A 17255-nucleotide genomic window follows, 5' to 3' on the forward strand; every position below is an offset into this window, starting at 1 on the left:
GCCATTATTTCCATCATTTGTACATTTAAATAGGTGTCGCAAAAAATAATATTTCATCTTTTATCCTTTGTCAACAAAAAGTAGTACCATATAAGTTAATCGTGAAAACATACCTATATGAAATTCAATAGAAGCTAATGATGCCATCTACCAAAAGTGGTTTTATTTTTTACCACTTTCCTATATTTTAGGTTATTATCAGTGCAAGATTTCATTGTGTTTTTTACAATACTGTCATATTATCAAAACATATTTGAGTCAACAAACTAGACAAGTGCTCTCAATGCAAAATGTTGTTTTATAGGCTAACATATCACTTAAATGTTACATCCAGGTGACCAATAAGAATTGATTAAACGTGTGGAGATGAAAAAAATTTACTCGCAATTGAGGTTCAGTCTAGTTTCATGGTCTGTGTAATTGTATGCATGTATAGTTTCATCATATTGCCATATGTGACATGTCATTTAGTGAGATTGAAACCTCCACTGAGACTGGTCTTGGTAAGCTAAACAATTACTATATTGAGGAATAGGCGTGTATTACTGTTACATGAGTGTTGATACAAACTAGTAAGGCTAGATACCATGAGCGTTGATACAAACTAATTAAGAATATGGATAACTCAAGCTCTGTTTGGTTAAGGGTTTTGAACATATTATTGACCCAGGTTATGTACTCTCCATGTCTCAAAAATAACTTTATTTTTTACCATCTCATGCATATAAATACAAAATAAAAATGACTAAATACCCTTAACTTTCAAAAAGCAATTGTTACCTACGTTATTTAGTTACAAAATGCATGTCTTCCCGACTTATCCACCACATTGACCGATCAAATATGAACTTATTTTGGAAAAAAGGGCAAACGTAAGTTTATTGTAGGACGGATGAAGTAGTTTGTTATGCGAATAAATTAAATATTTTGCAAAACAAGTGGCCCAAAGAGCTAATGATATGTTTCGGTCATCTGATAAACAAGCTAAAAAAATAGGGTCTATAAGCAATATGGCATATCTTTGGTCAGAGAGGTGGTATTGTCTAGCACTGCCATTCAATATGATCAACCTACGAGAGGATATGCGCGCTTGTTCACCAGCATTCAACTAGCTGTAAGCACGCCTCTTACGAAACCAACATTCATCTAGTGAGGACTACATATGGGGCACCAATTTGATAAAATTGTAAAATGCATTGTATACAAACACATGAATAATTTCTTATAATATTTATCAATAATGTTAATAGTTGGGATGCGATATTGCATTCTACGCTCGTAAGTATATGACGTTTAGATAGTATCCATTGATCACTAACAACTCCTATAATGATTTGTTTCAAAATTTATTAGATTTTATGAACTTATTAAAAGTGCATCTAGGCCTTCCCGTGTGGATTTTGGTTATGATGTGACAAAAGATTCATGGGACTAACCCGTGTGTTGAAGATAAGTACAACAATTAGTCCCCTTTTGGTGAAAGTGATAGAAAAATGAACCCTAATCAAGAAAAAAGAAAGAAAGGCGAAAGGATGGAAGAACAAAATTGTAATTTTCCATTTAATGAGTCCGTAGGATTGCCATACTACTAAGAGGGGTTCAAATTGAAGGTCGCAAGCGAATCCAAGTACTCCCATAAGATTCTAAGTGTGCTTGAGCAAAACACGTTGCACCGTATGCACTTGGATTATGTTTTTAATTTTTTGGGCTTGAGAGTTATCTCCAAAGTACATGTGATATATATTAGAGACTATGGTATATTGATTGTGTGAGACTGAGAAATCACACCAGAGCACTCGACTACTATAGCCAGAAACGCCGGTGGGAATCCTTGGTCTAACAAAGAAGGTACACTAGAGTAGAGTCTCAGGCGACAGTCTCTGTTGTGAGATTCTAAGGCTACCGGAGTCCCCGATGGCTTCCGCCGGAGTCTTCGGAAACTAAATATGAGATTAAGTGGGGCAGGTGGAGTATTTAAGCCACACCTCTCTTTTAGGGAGTCATGCTATTTGTTGTCATTTCACTCCACTGCAATGATGTAATATAGTGAATACCAAGCTTGTTTATAGGAGTGTGATTGGTACAACGGGTCTCACCGAGGAAGATGAATAACATGAAAACCATAAACAAAAAAAGGAAGATAGCGTAGTGGACCTTGTCCGCGCTCTTGAGGTTTAAACTACGATGCCCAACACACAAGTACACTTTTTAGAAGATTTTAGCGAGGTCGTAGATGCGCCAATAGCCTCTATCAATTGAAGTATGTGTTATAGAATACACTCACAAATACTCAATAAACGAGCCATTGACTTTTCGACACATGTTTAGTTATTCATCTTAATTAAAAAACATTGTGTAAATAAGCAAAAATGTAAGTTATGCTTAAGTACATTTAACAATAAACCAAGTCACAAAAAAACATTATGTAACATTTTCTAGATAAGATGAATGGTGAAACGTGTGTCCACAATTCAACCTCATCGTTTATTAAAATCCAAGCAAAGTTCATAAGAATGGGCATATGCATGGCCCCTAGTGTATCAGAAACAAAATCACGAAGAAAGAAATACTGTCAAGGCCGTGTTCTTTTCCATATTATTGTTAATTTCTCCCTTGACTTTGTGTGCATGCTCCTGAAACGCTAAATGATGCATATCTTTTGCAAAAAAGGTTCTATATAGAAGTCATCATCTCACATTTATAAAATAGATTTTCGATTGTATATTAATTATCTATCACTTAACTATTAAGTAATCATCATAAAATCAGATAATGCTTTATCTTTCTTCTTCAGTGAGAAAAGAAAACAACTAGGCTAGGCAAAATCCACGTCAAGGGCGGGGATCTGCCCTGACAGGGTCGGGGTTAGGGCCAAAATTTTGCCCGCGGAGCTTTGGGGTCAAGCCCCGGATTTTTTGGGGACAGGGACGTGAAAGGAACTTCATCCACAGGGAACCCGCGAGGTCCCAAATTTGTGAAAAAATATGAAATAAGTAAGAATTTTTGGGTCATTGCCCATTTGAGCAGTAAAACCTAACTTCGTTATAATATATCGCTCTCATAGTCTCTCTCTTAGACTCTTACTCTCACCCCGTGCGACTGGGGCACTCAACACTAACCACCGCCGCCTGCACAGTTGCACGCCCACAACCCTCGTACCTGGAGTTGACACCACTGCCCACTAACGCGGCCACCGCCTAGGTGCGTGCTATTGCCTGCCACCAACCACGTGCTCCACCACCCAAACGTGCCGCTGTCGATCGCCCATTCCCCGCGCCATCAGGGCATCTTGACCCCCTGGCCCCGTCCAAGTTTCCAACTCTCCAAGTTCAAGTGTTCAACCCGCCCCTGAAAGGTAAATCCATTCTGACGTTGTTGCCACCAAGTGCTGTAAATATATGCGATGCTTATGTCTTTATTTTTAGTTATTAACACATAGCAACAAAATATGTCTATCATAGTATATGAGTGGATGTGAGATTCGAGAACATATTCACCCTAGGAAATTATGGTTATATTTTTAGTGCATTATTGTTTATTATAATGTGTTGATTGGAGAGATTATTAACTTAATTTCGGAGACCATTCGAGGCCTTTGGAATTCATTGGGGACGGGGATCACATTCACTTTGACGCACCTCCAAAGCCTCCAACAAAGAGTCAAACCCAAAATTTCAGATACTACTAAGTACTTTGTAACCACCAGGTTACATATCCTTTCGCTCCCAGTTACCTAGCCTTAAACACAACCCTTACGATAAAAAAACGACCTTTCACTACACGACAAGTGTGACCAGAGGTTTTGGCCATGGCCCAAAACGGGCCCAACCCTTTACTAACTTGTAGCCCGTCTGCTCGTGTGCTGAGGCAACCATCGCGCAAAAGGACAAAAAGAAAAAAGAAACTCTGAAATCTATTGCCAGTTACCCCCTCCCGCTGCCCGTTTCGATTTTTGAACCCTTCTCCTGAACCCCGAAATCCCCCATTCGCCGTTCGAATCACCCATTCCCCAGTCCCCTCTCCGCCGCCCGGTGTTCTCCGGTCGCCGGCCGCCACCCCAACGCGGCGGCGAGATCGAGGGGCACGCAGCCGCAGCCGTATGGCAGCCGCTGATCCCTTCGTAGCCGCGTCATCGCCAAGGCGCCTCCTCCCCCGAACCCTCGGCCCCGCCGCGTCTGCCGGGACCGCCGCCGCGTCCCCCTCCACGGCCCGCGGGTCGCTGCTCGACGGCGTCTACCGGCCCCTGGTACGCCGCCCCCCTTCGCGCGGCCTCCCTTTCCCGCTCTCTAGAACCGATGGGGGACGTGCCCGTTGTTTCTTCGTTGGGCCTCTGCGCGGCTCGATCTCGCTGGGAGCCCCGACGAGGGTTTTGCGGGTTTTTTTTTTCTTTCACCGCATTATTTCTGGTTTTTGTCTTACTTTAGTGGATAATTTATAGAGAAGAACAAGTGACAACTGCTTTTCTGTTTCCATGGATTGCTCGAGCTAATTTCACCAATGCGTCAATGTTATGGAGCAGAAAGGGTCCAAGGAACTAGTCGAGCAGGTTAGAATGGCTATGAAGGAGCGCGGGGACGCAGGCAAGCTCGATCACAGCGATGGAGCGGAGGTGGCTGCTGTGGCGAATGGCAAGAATAACCAGTTGGGGAGAAGGCCTGCGGTGGACCGCAAGAGGTTTCGGTTCAATGCCAAGCCCCCCAGAGAGTAAGCTTCTTGCTTGTTTCACTGTTGTCTTCCTTGATAGCTTTGGTCGCGGCTCATGGAATGATATGTTTATTAGCCAGCTACATTCTGCAATAGCAACTAGTAGCAAGTGGTGGTTCGAGATTAGTTCACTTGTTTTCATTTTCTTGTTCTCCAGCAACCCGGTGCAAAACGTGGACTTCTCAGAGTTACTGAACATTGAGGATCCAGATGAATACTTTGCAACCCTGGATCAGCTCGAAAGTAATCCATGTTATTGCCTTCCAATTTCGGTATATAGCGAAAGTGTCAACAATGCTCTAACAACTGTGCGCCAATGCAGAAGCTGACAAGGAGATTAAAAGGTTAAGAGGTGAGGTTCCTACTGAAGCAACATATAATGACCGAGCTATTGAACTACCTAAGAAGCGACCTGGGCTTTTGAGGTATGCTTGTTATCTCTTTCCAAAATCTGGGCGACTAATAAAAGTTACTCCATCCGTTTCAAATTACTTGCTGTTATAGGTTTGTGCTAAGTCAAACATGTCTATTTTTGACCATTAGCTTTTATAAAATCCCTGTAGTTTAACAACATGTGGATTGTATATTATGAAAATTTTGTTATGGCAAATCTATAAATATAAATCTTATAATGTTAAACTATATGAGCTTATAGCAATTGATGGTCAAAGATTAAAATGCCTGACTTAGGACAAAACTAAAACAAGTAATTTGAATCGGATGGAGCATCAGCCATATGGGTACATTAATGCAGAAAATCATACTTTTTATCTGCTATAGCATCTTGTGCTATGCACTTAGTTAATTCAAATGTGCTTCCTTATCATTTGCTCCTGCTTGTCGTTCCTACTGATTGATGCAAACAGTGGGATTGTACACAACTTCACTGTTTGTAGCTAGTTTATGCCAACTGTTGTCACTCTACAAAGGGTGATGTACTTGAAGCATCTGCCAGAATTAAAAAGGGAATTGATCTGGTGTTATTGGTGGTTATTTACCAGGCGAAAATCAGTCCATTCTTACAAGTTCAGTGCTAGTGTCGATACACCAGATGCCATTGAAACATCTTCTTCCCAAACAGAAACTATAACAGAATATGAGTTCGCCCAAGTTGATGTGCATGCTTCAGCTCCTAAAATGCCAAAAGAGCCTGTGTCTTCAAGATCTAGCCAACATGCTATACCAGATACCTCTGTGAGAAAAGGTTGCTCATCTCTTCTCCTCCAACCTGTTGTCAATATTTCAATGTATATTTGCTTTAATATTTTCATCTGTACAGATTCATTTGTTGGGAAGGACAACATTTTCACCTTGAATTATTTACTCTCCGCATTCAAAGATCTGGATGAAACTGGTGGAGAAAACCTACTCCGGGAGACTCTACAGATTAAAGAAATAAGCACAGGAAAAGTTTGTCTCCCCGATTTCAATGTTCCAGGTGATATACCTCCTACTGTACATACAAATTCCATGAATTGTGATATGTTAGAAAGAACTGTGCCGGGAAGCAGCCTTGCTCGAATTTCACAATTGGAGAAGCGAGTTTTTGTGGAAGATGCACGGGAAGATAAACACACAGATCTTTCAAAAGATGATGAATCTGATTGGTCTCCAGAAAGTCTGCTGTGTAAACGATCACCTATGCGACGTTCTTCTGATACAGTCGTTTTGCCAATTAATGAGGGCTTTACTGCAATCAAAACCCCGAGTCCGAGCATCAAATCTCCAGAGCATGTGCTTGAGCCTGAACCAAACCCTCCAGAAGGTGTAGCAACTGGAAGGCCAATGGGAAGTTCCCCAATTGGTGTCAACAGAGACAGTGAATCTGTCAAAGAAAGGGGTACATCTTGCAGGCATAGTGTTTTGTTGGAGGTAGCTGTTACTAAACTTGTTATTTTGACTTATGTACTATGGAATTTCTTCTAAAACATGACTTTGTTGCATATATTATGCTTTTTAACTTCAGGAAGATGATATGCCAATAGATTGCACGGTTTCTTCTCATCATTTGGAAAGTGTCTCAACTGAAGTGCTGTCAAACACTCCAAGTAGAAATGTACCCCCATTGAATCATGGAGATGGAAATTCTGAACATCAGGTAAGTTCCTGGTTTCCTTCAGAAACTGTTACTGCCAAATGTAGATTCTGGTGTGTTTAATGCAAATTAAACTTAAGTGTGTTTAATTCATACTAAACTTTGATTTCTATTGCATGGCAGGAAATGGTTGGAGGTGATGTGGCCCAAGGTACTCATTCCCCTTCCAATTTCAGAGCATTACCTTGTAATACGTGCAACATTTTGTGTCTTCATAGTTCTTACTATACAACCACAACAACAAACTTTAGAATATAATTTAGAGTTTGACTTGATTCAAACAATTGATGAAGTTGTGATAGTTGATTCAGTTTGGTGATTTTCCCTATATCTATCCCAGTGTCTTTTATGCAATTTTTGTTCTTTATCTCTTCTCCTCTCAGTACTAACTATCCTGTGGAGTTGTTTTCTATTATAACCATAAATCATTCCCATCGTAACTGCAGATGAAATGCAAAAGTTGCTTGCTAGTTGCCTGGTCTGTTGGAGTTCTGTGTAGCTGTAGCTGTATTTTCCCTCCAGCATTGCTATGTTTTAACCGCTTAAATATATGAATGGAAGCGCATATTTTGTAAACCAACTATTTATTTTGTGCGGTTTTCTTCCCTCCTTGGAGAGGTATATACATCCTTATATTTGAGATATACCTCTCCATGATCAGAGATTCGGAGGTACCAAAACAGCCTTACATGTTAGAATAGGATCGGAAAGTCATCTTTTAACTCTGTGACTATATGTACCTCTCGAAGGATCAGAGAAAATCTCTTATTTTGTAATTGGTGAGTTATTTAAAGAAAAATATGACAACACATTAATGTTAATTTGTCGGCATGTTGGCGTATCAGTGTCATGGAATGATGCTCTTCCAGAAATAGTAAATAGTATACCACTATAGTTTGTACTAAAATTTCCGCCTTCCACTTGTTTAGTAATTGCATATGTTTTCTGAAAACGAATGCCAATGGACTGAAATACTATTTACTGCATGGGATTGGAAGATTTTTATAGCTAGTAACTGAGACTATGGCAATTCATTCCCTCTGAGAAGCATCTTCATTTAGAAGAATCAGTTTCATTATTTTGTTCTTACAATCATTTTGTACCATCTACTCCCTGTTTCCAACAATATAAGAAACATCTAGGGCTGTTTCCAACAATATAAGAACATCTAGGGCTGTTTGGAGACATTAAGGTGGGGAGGTAGATAGAAAAAATAAATAAGGAATGGTTTTGATTGGTTGAGACGAGAAGGTAGGTGGAGATGTCCTTATATTTTTGGACAAATTTCATACTCTAGATATCCTTATATTTCTGGACAGAGGGAGTACAAACAAATTCAGATTTGGTTTGTACAATGTTATGTTCTTATGTCTTCAGCTATGTATTTTTAAACTCAAGTTTGTTAACAGTATGCTTATCTTTCTCACTAGATGCACTGATTTGAAAATATTTGCCTCATATAACCAAGGCCTTTAGTTACCAGGAAAATTGCATAACACCCGGTGCCACCATTGTTTGATGAACTCCCCACAATTCATCGCGTTTTTACAACCACACAATCTGTCTTGCTTTGCAAAGTCACCCGGAGCATTACTTGCGGACTCTTAATTACTAGCACTTAAAAACTTAAAAAACAGCTGATAAAATGTCAGCCAAAACATTTTATTACAAGCTGATAAAGTCTATGTTATTCCTCTTATCTAAACTCTTACTTTCATGGTATAGCTGAGAAGACATTAACATAGGATATGCTTTCACCAAGCACTAGTTTCCAACTTCTTTTGGAAGCTTGCTATGTTGCAATATGAGAGGGGAGTTTGCAAGGATTACCTTAAGTGGACAAAAATGCCATAAAATAAGCTGTTTTCTTTCTTTTTTTCAAGCCTGAACAACTGATATTTCCGTCCCATTTTTTCATTTCTTATTCTTTTGTTGATGCTTAAAGCATATTTTGTTCACAGACAACCCAATCCATACATCGGAAATACCTCCAGAAGATACTTATCCACAGAATCAATCTGAAATACATCGGGGAAACATTGAGGTAAAATTGTTCATCGCTATTTTTTGTGTGTTTGCCATAGCCTTGGAACTGCTGCTGTAAATATTCCTACTTGAAGTTAGCAGCATTAGCTGAACATTTATATCTCTCTACTCTACCGATATGGGTAGCATTTCACTTTGTTGTCATGCACGTAGCATCAGGAATGCCATAATTGGAAGAGTTGCAATGATTGTCACATTTCCTGCATATGTGCATACTTATCTCAGTTTATAGAAATGACTTACTTCTTTGTTTGTCCTCTTTATTTTTACATAATTGTCTTCTTTGGACTTTCAGAAACTGGCAATTGATACAAGGAATTCGCTCTCCCCAAGCGAAGGCAAGGAACAGAGAGGAAAGAAAAAGAAGCAGCCATCAAAGAGAGGAAAGAGAGTGGGAGGTTTGTACCTATTATACTTATATTCAGTAACTTGTGATACATGTGTGTTGCAGAATTGTTTTGTCCTAATATCTGATGATAGCAATTTGGCTGCAATGGACTGTTCTTAGCTATGGGAATCACATTCATTTTTTCTCAAACTCGAAATTACCAACATTTGAAAACTTAGGAAATAGCTGATAAAACGTTATCCTAAACATTTTTATTACAAGCTAATAGTTTCCTTATTCCTCTTATCTGTACTCTTGCTCTCATCTCTTATCTACAAACTCAATCATGGCATAGCAGCCATTGCTAAGAAGACATCACAATAAGATACTGTTTCGTCAAGTACTAGTATCACACTTCTTTTGGAAACTTGTTATTTTGTAATATCTCAGGGAGTTTGCAAGGAGTACCTTAAGGGGAGAAATGCTACAAAATAAGCTGTTTTTCTTTTCTTTTTCAAGCCTGAACAACTCAGAATTTTTTCCCCATTCTTTCGTTTCTTATTCATTTGTTGAGGTTTAAAGCATATTTTCTTCACAGACAATACAACCCATACATTGGACATACCTCCAGAAGATACTTATCCACACAATCAATCTGAAATACATCGTGGAAACACTGAGGTAAATTTTTTCATCACTATTACCTTTTGTATTTGCCATATCCTTTGAAACTGCTGCTGTAGATCTTCCTATTAGTAGAAGTAGTTGAACATCTATCTCTGTCTACTCTACCGATATGGATGGCATACCAGTTTGTTGTCACGTACAGGAAGGCAGGAACTGGCAGAATTGGAATGATTTTTGTCATGTTGCCTGCATCGTGTTTTTTGTCAGATTATAAAAATGAGTTGCTTCTTTGTATGTTTTTTTTTTCACATAATTGTCTCCTTTGGACTTTCAGAAACTTGCAGTAGATACAAGCAATGTACTCTCCTCAAGTGAAGGCAAGGAACGAGGAAAAAGAAAGCAGCAACCATCAAAAAGAGTGGCAGGTTTGTACCAATTCAACTTTGGGCTTATGTTTAGTAACTTGTAATGCATTTGTGTTGAAGTATTGTTTTGACCTAATATCCAATATCTATTTGGCCATAAATGACTATTTTTAGCTTAGGTTGATGACCACAATGGTTCTTCTAAGATGGGACCCGCACTTTTGAGTGCTCCATAAATATCTCCAACTGATTTAAATTTTATTTGTCATTAAATGTGATTTTGGTGGAAATACTTTGTAAATATTGTTAATTTATGCTTCAGTTACCTATACTTTTGCTGCTATAACATGGTTAGGATGCATATTATGGCATTAAGATTATTCCGCGTGGATTGCTGAAGCACATTTTCTTAACAGGTGAGGCAGGTGATTTGGAAATACCCGCACCAAATTTTGAACCAGAGAATCAACCTGATGTACTGGACACAGATGTTGAGGTAGATTTCTTTCATTGAATATATAGTGAGCAACCTGTTCTTTATTTATGTATAATGTACTATGGATATCATACGGATTGACAACACAAAAGCATATGGATTACATTTATAGCCATAAACAAGCATCACACAGAATGACACAACTTCTGTTACATTCATAGACATATTCACCTTCTGACACATGGATTACTTTCATATTTTCTTTTGGACTTCCAGCAACAGCCAGCTTGTATAAGCCATTCACCATCACCGAGTAATGGTAAGAGGCAAAATGAAGTTCGAAAGAGAAATAAGAAGCAAGATTTGAACAGAAGAAAAAGCTTGGCAGGTCTTACTTCTGCACGTTGAAACATTTTTAGATTTTCTTCAGAAATTACAAACACAAGCGTATTAGCTGGGTATTGAAGCCTAACATGTCAATTTTCATGTATCTTTATCATCAGATGCCGGCCTTACTTGGCAATCCGGTGTCAGACGAAGCACAAGAATACGCTCAGAACCTTTGAAGCATTGGCTGGGTGAAAGATTTGTATATGGGCGTATACATGGCAGTAAGTATAATGATTGACATCAACTTTCTTTTGAGGGGATTCAACACCAACTGTTTGTGTGTGTTTCTCTCTTTTGTTGCTTCTACATCGGAACAGGTAACAGGCGGTAACAAGATCTTCTGGTTTGGACCGTGAAGTTCCCATACTGTCTGGAAAGAGGCCCTTTTATGCCTATTTTAAGAGCCTTGGTGTTAATGCTTTCAAAGTTTAAATACTGATAAGCCTGAGAAAATGATACAAAACAAAAATGAAAATAGTAAACTGGAATAGAATAAACTTACTGACAGCCTAGGCTAGCTCCCGTAAGTTCTTCAATTTTTTTTTTTAAAATCCTGTCTGCTACTCAGAAAATGCTGCTAGCGGGAATAACTTTTTTATTAAATACTATATTTTAGTTCTCAGGCATTTATCAATGCCTCCATTCCCCGGCTGCACTGACCAGTGTTTTAGCGACTTACATTTCACTCATAAATGTTAAGTACCCATCAAATTTATATCACAATATAAGTAAGATAAACATATGTAAGCTAACTTTTATCTTGACTGAGAAACTGCCATATGACAGTTCCATTTTTCATCCTGTTAGTAGCCTGCTACATCTTTTTTTTGAAACCTAGTAGCCTAGTACATTCAACTTGTGTAGAGTATGGACCTGCTTTGGAGGTGGAATACAGTGGGGAAGTCAGGGTAAATTACAATGCGATACTGCCAGAATCTAATGCTGCTTGGGGTTTTATTTGCCTGTGTATGTACTGTATTGCATTAATCCTGGTGATGGCAATGTTAGTAAACACTAGCTGAATGCCTGTGCTTTGCAAAGGATAAAAACATATTATGTTATTCCTAGAATAAATAGAAAAATATTTTTCATGAAATATGTGATCATCCTTTTTATATAGGAAATATCTATATCAATTTTATTTTATGTGGATATCCATCTAGATTTGATTAATTTTTAATATTGCGAAGTTAAGAGGGTAAATTGTAAAAATGTAATGGGAGTAGGTCAAGCCTCTAGTGGTGGGAGGCTTTTATAGTAGTAAAGATATGATGCCAGCATTAAGAAACAAAGTTTGAACTGACCTTCATTCTTTTGCAGCAATGGCCACGGTCATCGGTGTTAAATCATTTTCTCCTAGTCAGGAAGGAAAAGGTCCAATGAGGATTAAATCCTTCGTTCCAGAACAGTACTCGGATTTGTTAGCTAGATCCTCAAAGTACTGAGTTTCCTGCACCAGGCAAGTCACCATCCCTTTTCTTTTTGGTGGACAAGTTGCATTTCTTGAAGTGGCTCTGGCGCAACCTGCGATCACTTCCGTATCTATGTGTTCCTTTTCCCTTTTCACGTGTCCTCGCCATTTGAGGTTTTTCCTCCTATATATTATGTAAAAGTGTTGTATCTGTGGAGTTGCACAGTGTAATGCATGCTATGAACTTGTAAGTTTTTGTATGGTTCTTCTTTTGAGACGACCGTCAGTTTGTCCATTATCACAGATTTTTCTTTTTAAGATGCCACGGACAGCCCATTTTCATTTGTAGCACGGCTGCGTTTTCAAAACGTAATTTCGCATTACATGTGCCTTGTGTAACTCGCAGAGGAACTATGCAACTATATATATGGTGCTTAGGAACGCGCCGATCGACTCGTACTCCCTCCGTTTTTTCTTATTTGACGCTATTAATTTCATATAATTATTAACTATTTTGTTATAATTTGATTTATTAGTAAAGTAACTTTAAGTATGATTTATAATTTTGTATATTTGCATAAAAATCTTGAATAAAATGAATAGCCAATCGTAGGGAGCAGTAAAGAGGACCTTTTTTTGTTTGTAAAGTTTTGTTGTTCACTTCTCTCTTTCTCTTTTCTAGAAATAACTCATGAGCAAAACCCTAGGGTGCACGGAGTTATTTGAATTTATAGTTGCCGTGAAACTTTGAACAATGCATATTGAGTTGTCGTCGTGCAGGTGTAAGGTATTGATAACATATATTGTGCTCGCAGGTTTTTGTTCGAGCTTAGGTATAGTTTTGTCTTGAACTGCAATTCATTTGATCTATGACTTGACTTAGGTTAGGCCTGCTAATGGAACTGTGCTGAGTAACCTATATTCATAACTAATTTTAACCATATATATTTTTTAAAGAGATTAACCATAAACAAAATAGATGTTACCTGATGAGTATGAGTATGGTAACCACACGTGGAGGTGGATAAAAATATGCACATGATTAATATTTCATATAATAAATCATCGATCCATTTAAAGTTAATATATTTTTGCAATGTGAATATGAGTTTAATTTTTTCTCGGAGTTTATACGTACCAAATGGTTATAGATAAAATGGCAAAATTGGTGGCAAAATTGGTTTTATCCTCTTTATGCCCAAAATATGCATGGATAGTTATTCTTTGAAAAATGTTATGCCTACTATGTTTTCTTTGTACGATCAAACATAAAGACACGTAGGCTAGGAGAGAAACATAACGACATTCATATGCCCTAAAGTCTAATATAGAGAGAAACATTTCATGGTACAAACATCATCTTAGGTAGAGCAATGTTGTTTATTCTTTACACATATTCATGGGTAGTTATTCTTTGCCAGCTCTAACCTAGGTGGTGTTTGACATAGCTAAGATTTAAGGATTAAAAATATTATATGATTTTTGTTATAGCTATTTAAATGGATAAACAACTAAATTAATTACTGCTGAGTGAAAAATCTTATTTTTAAGTAAGGTCACAAACATTTATATGAAATTTTTGCACGAAAACACTGTTGTTTAAGAACTTATGAAGCGCACCCGCAAAAAATCTGAACTCCATACTTGAAATGATCGCAGCCTCAATGAAACAAAATCGATCGCCGGGCTTCCCAAGATGCAACACTGCTACACATTTCCGCAGTGTATTCACGGGGCAGGGCTTACACGTCATCAGTTACCCCTGACAAAAATCATATAATCCTAGAGCATTCTACAACAAAATACGGTGGGTAATTCTGATATCTGGATGTCTGTTTCAAGCTGTCCTGATACCAGGTGTTGGCCCCGCTGTGTTACAACTCCATGTCCTTGCTCGTCAAGAGTGGCTAGCAGCCTAGCATTCTAGTTGAGAACAACGATCTTCTGTCGTTTATTGGACTTCTTTCCTTTTGATGTTTGAATCTCTGGTTCATCTTCATCTTTGGCAGACATGTTTTGTTCATCACCACCATCTTCGTCACTATCATCGCTATCATCTTCAGAGTCAGATGAGCTACAAGGGAATGACCTTCCTGCAGGTGGGAAACCGTTTATTGTTGCTTCAGCCACCTCTATAGCTTTCTCTGAATGCAGGTCAGCTACACCAAGAAGCAAATCCTACAAAACAGAATTATTTGCTCATTGATTAGTACAATTGAACTGTACCCCCATGATTTCCTTTTGAGCATATAAATATCATTTGATCTATTACAATGATCTATTTGTTTATTTCAGATTATTGCTAATAATCTAGATTACAATAATACTAAGTGAAAACAAACATGACCTAAGACAGACAGCTTACCATCTCAATATATTCATTCTCATTTCCTGTAAGCGCTTCTATATCATACTCTTCAGGACGCTTATTCTGCAAATAAATTACACAAATTGTAGTTCATTAACAGCAAAAACACCCATCTAATGTAATATCAGCTAGAAACATACTTTTACATCAAGCTGCAGTTTCTCGTTCGCCTTTGCCATCTCTCCCAAGAAATCTTTCACTCTTCCAAGAACTGTGCTCCATTACGACACCCAAAACAACAGCAAAATTGGGTGAGCAAGTGTATGAGCTAACTGAACGAGCAGTTTGGTGCACAAATTACATTGTTACAAATACAATCCACTGTTCAGCTACATACCACAATACAACAAAAGCTTTTTTTTATATGACGCCGTTGAATTTTATGTTTACGTCTGACTGTTCGTCGTATTAAAATATCATATGATAATTAATTATTTTATTATGATTTGATTTATTATAATAGAAACTTTAAGTATGACCTGTAATTTTGTATATTTGTATAAAACTTTTAAATGAGACAGAACGTAATACATGTTAGTCTCAGAGTTCCAGCGAACAAGAAAAGCTGAAAAAGGCGGCGTGATTTCTTTAATTCTTTTCCTGGGAGGTTGAATCAATCAGCGAATTCCAGCTCCGCGCAGCTGCAGACCAGTCCAATCTAGTAACATCGGTAGTTAGAAGATGAAGATTACCTTGGCTCTTGGGGAGTGGATCGGTGGGAGGCCCCGCCTTGCGTTTCCCCTCCTCGTGCTGCTGCTGCTGCTGCCGCTGCTCTCCTCTCCGCACAAGAAGCGACTCTGCAGAAACCACACGGAGACCCCAGACGTGAGCGAGGAAGGAGACCAACCACGGGAGGGATTCGGAGGTGGGCGGGGGGAGCACCGATGAGGGACGGCGGCTTGGGCTCGGAGGGGAGGCCCAGGAGCTCCTTGCTCGGCTCCCCCATGTGTGCGGCCACCGACGACGAGGTGCGGCGTGGCCTCCGGACCTAGAAGAAGACCCTGTCCTGTGGCTGGCCCGGCAACCGGAAGGGAGGAAGCCTCGGGGGAGGCTAGGGGAGCGCCGGAGCGGCGGGGCGGGGCGAGGCGTGGCGGCGGGAACGCGCGGCGGAGGGCGGGGGCGTGCGCATGGTAGGGCTCGGGAGCGCTCGCGAGTGGCAAAAGGACGGACTTGAGTATGTTGGTTTTCATGGGTTGGGCTTCATTGTGTGGTTGGGCCGGAAAGTGCGCTAGTTTATCATCCAACGCCGAGAAATTGAATATTATGCCACTCTCGAAAAGGACGTCCGTCAAAATGCCACTCTGCGTATTGGCACATTTAAAATGCTATTCTCAAGCTGAGGGCAATATTTATTTTGCCATTTTGGTATTTCCGACTGATTTCGCTGCCTTTCCTCACCCGGTCGGATGAAAATACCCTCTTGGGCTGAATCAAATCGACGCTCGTTCCGTCGGGATCCAGATCAGGATCGAGCGATGAGGCGACGGGGCGACGACCGTCGTGCCGCCTGTGGACTCGGCCGCTGCCTCGCCGCGGGCGTCCTCACGCCCCCATTGCCCTGCCTCGGTGCTGCCTCCTTGCCCCCGACGGCCCTGTCGCCCCTGACGTCCCTGTACCCCCGCATTGGTGTCGTCGCCTCGCCACCATCCCCATGCCCCTAGCTCGGCCGCTGCCTCGCCGCCAACATCCTCGCCCCCGTCTTGGTGCCGCTGCCTCGCCCTCGACGTCCCCGTTGGCAGCTGACCACTCCGTTGCCTCCGCCTCCGTGACGCCGTCTCCGCCTCCGTGACGCCGTCGTCGCTCCTGGAGGCCCATGGTGGCAATACCGACGCGTTGTCTAGGGGTATTCCCGTCTCACCGTGTAGGCAAACCTAGTTTATTTGGTTGGAAATGCCAAAATGGCAAAAGAAATGTTACCCCGTACTTGAGAGTGACATTTTAAATGTGCCAATACGCGAACCAGACGTCACTATTTTTGAGAGTAGCATCATGTCCAATTTCTCTCCAGCGTCATGCCAGTGTATATAATCCATCTTATGTTCTGAGATTTTCTCTTTGGGATACAGGGATTAAATCACACTGGAGTATTATGAATATGAACTATCTACATATATATTTTATTGACCGTTAAATGTAAATATATTATGACTGTGGTGTAATTACATGTAACTATTAAATGTAAATATACAAATTGTAATATAGATATAATGTAACTTGTAAAAATAATTTTTCAAACCCTGTATTTGCCTGCGCTCCCACGAAGCAGAAGTTGGGGATTGAGGCCACGTTCGGTGGAGAGGAGAGGTAAGTTAACTTACTCCACATGGAAAACATAAAACGTAGTAATTTAAAAATATAAAATAGATTAATATGATTTTTTAAATTTTTTAAAATAGATTAATATTATTTTAGTTTTTTAGAGCGGTTAGGGATGGAGCTAGAACAAAATACATGAGGGGACGGGACAGCTCACTTGTTATTTTAG

General features: G+C 39.7%; 2 protein-coding genes across 3 annotated transcripts; one reads left to right on the forward strand and one right to left on the reverse strand.

Moving 5' to 3' along the window:
- Positions 1 to 3960: 3960 nt before the first annotated feature.
- Positions 3961 to 12808, forward strand: LOC102711938 (centromere protein C). 2 transcript variants are annotated; one of them, XM_006646040.3, is made up of 16 exons: positions 3961 to 4246; positions 4520 to 4704; positions 4862 to 4947; positions 5027 to 5129; positions 5706 to 5908; positions 5984 to 6576; positions 6671 to 6802; positions 6923 to 6950; positions 8761 to 8843; positions 9141 to 9243; positions 9772 to 9854; positions 10135 to 10225; positions 10582 to 10661; positions 10878 to 10989; positions 11105 to 11212; positions 12312 to 12808. In XM_006646040.3, exons 1-16 carry the CDS (start codon positions 4100 to 4102, stop codon positions 12434 to 12436), a joined length of 2262 nt encoding a protein of 753 aa, XP_006646103.2. In that variant the 5' UTR covers positions 3961 to 4099; the 3' UTR covers positions 12437 to 12808. The 2 variants fall into 2 exon arrangements, with proteins under 2 accessions (XP_006646103.2, XP_040376235.1); XM_040520301.1 differs by lacking the exon at positions 12312 to 12808 and adding an exon at positions 11309 to 11471.
- Positions 12809 to 13945: 1137 nt separating this feature from the next.
- LOC102712219 lies at positions 13946 to 15849 on the reverse strand. The gene is made up of 5 exons (XM_006646041.3): positions 15653 to 15849; positions 15463 to 15567; positions 14911 to 14981; positions 14768 to 14833; positions 13946 to 14580 (listed from the first exon to the last, which is right to left on the reverse strand). The coding sequence occupies exons 1-5, from the start codon at positions 15714 to 15716 to the stop codon at positions 14326 to 14328; spliced, it is 561 nt and encodes a 186-aa protein (XP_006646104.1). The 5' UTR covers positions 15717 to 15849; the 3' UTR covers positions 13946 to 14325.
- Positions 15850 to 17255: the final 1406 nt, after the last annotated feature.

This window comes from Oryza brachyantha, chromosome 1 (genome assembly GCF_000231095.2).
Source record: "Oryza brachyantha chromosome 1, ObraRS2, whole genome shotgun sequence".
NCBI classification, from domain to species: Eukaryota; Viridiplantae; Streptophyta; class Magnoliopsida; order Poales; family Poaceae; genus Oryza; species Oryza brachyantha.

Excerpts from the sequence above, each read along its gene's own strand:
- LOC102711938 (XM_006646040.3), top strand. The coding sequence starts at position 4,100 with ATGGCAGCCGCTGATCCCTTCGTAGCCGCGTCATCGCCAAGGCGCCTC. Across the intron at positions 4,247-4,519 it reads ACGGCGTCTACCGGCCCCTG|AAAGGGTCCAAGGAACTAGT; the intron begins GTACGCCGCCCC and ends GTTATGGAGCAG. Across the intron at positions 6,577-6,670 it reads GGCATAGTGTTTTGTTGGAG|GAAGATGATATGCCAATAGA; the intron begins GTAGCTGTTACT and ends TTTTAACTTCAG.
- LOC102712219 (XM_006646041.3), bottom strand. The coding sequence starts at position 15,716 with ATGGGGGAGCCGAGCAAGGAGCTCCTGGGCCTCCCCTCCGAGCCCAAG. Across the intron at positions 15,568-15,652 it reads CAAGCCGCCGTCCCTCATCG|AGTCGCTTCTTGTGCGGAGA; the intron begins GTGCTCCCCCCG and ends TGGTTTCTGCAG. Across the intron at positions 14,834-14,910 it reads AACTGCAGCTTGATGTAAAA|AATAAGCGTCCTGAAGAGTA; the intron begins GTATGTTTCTAG and ends ATTTATTTGCAG.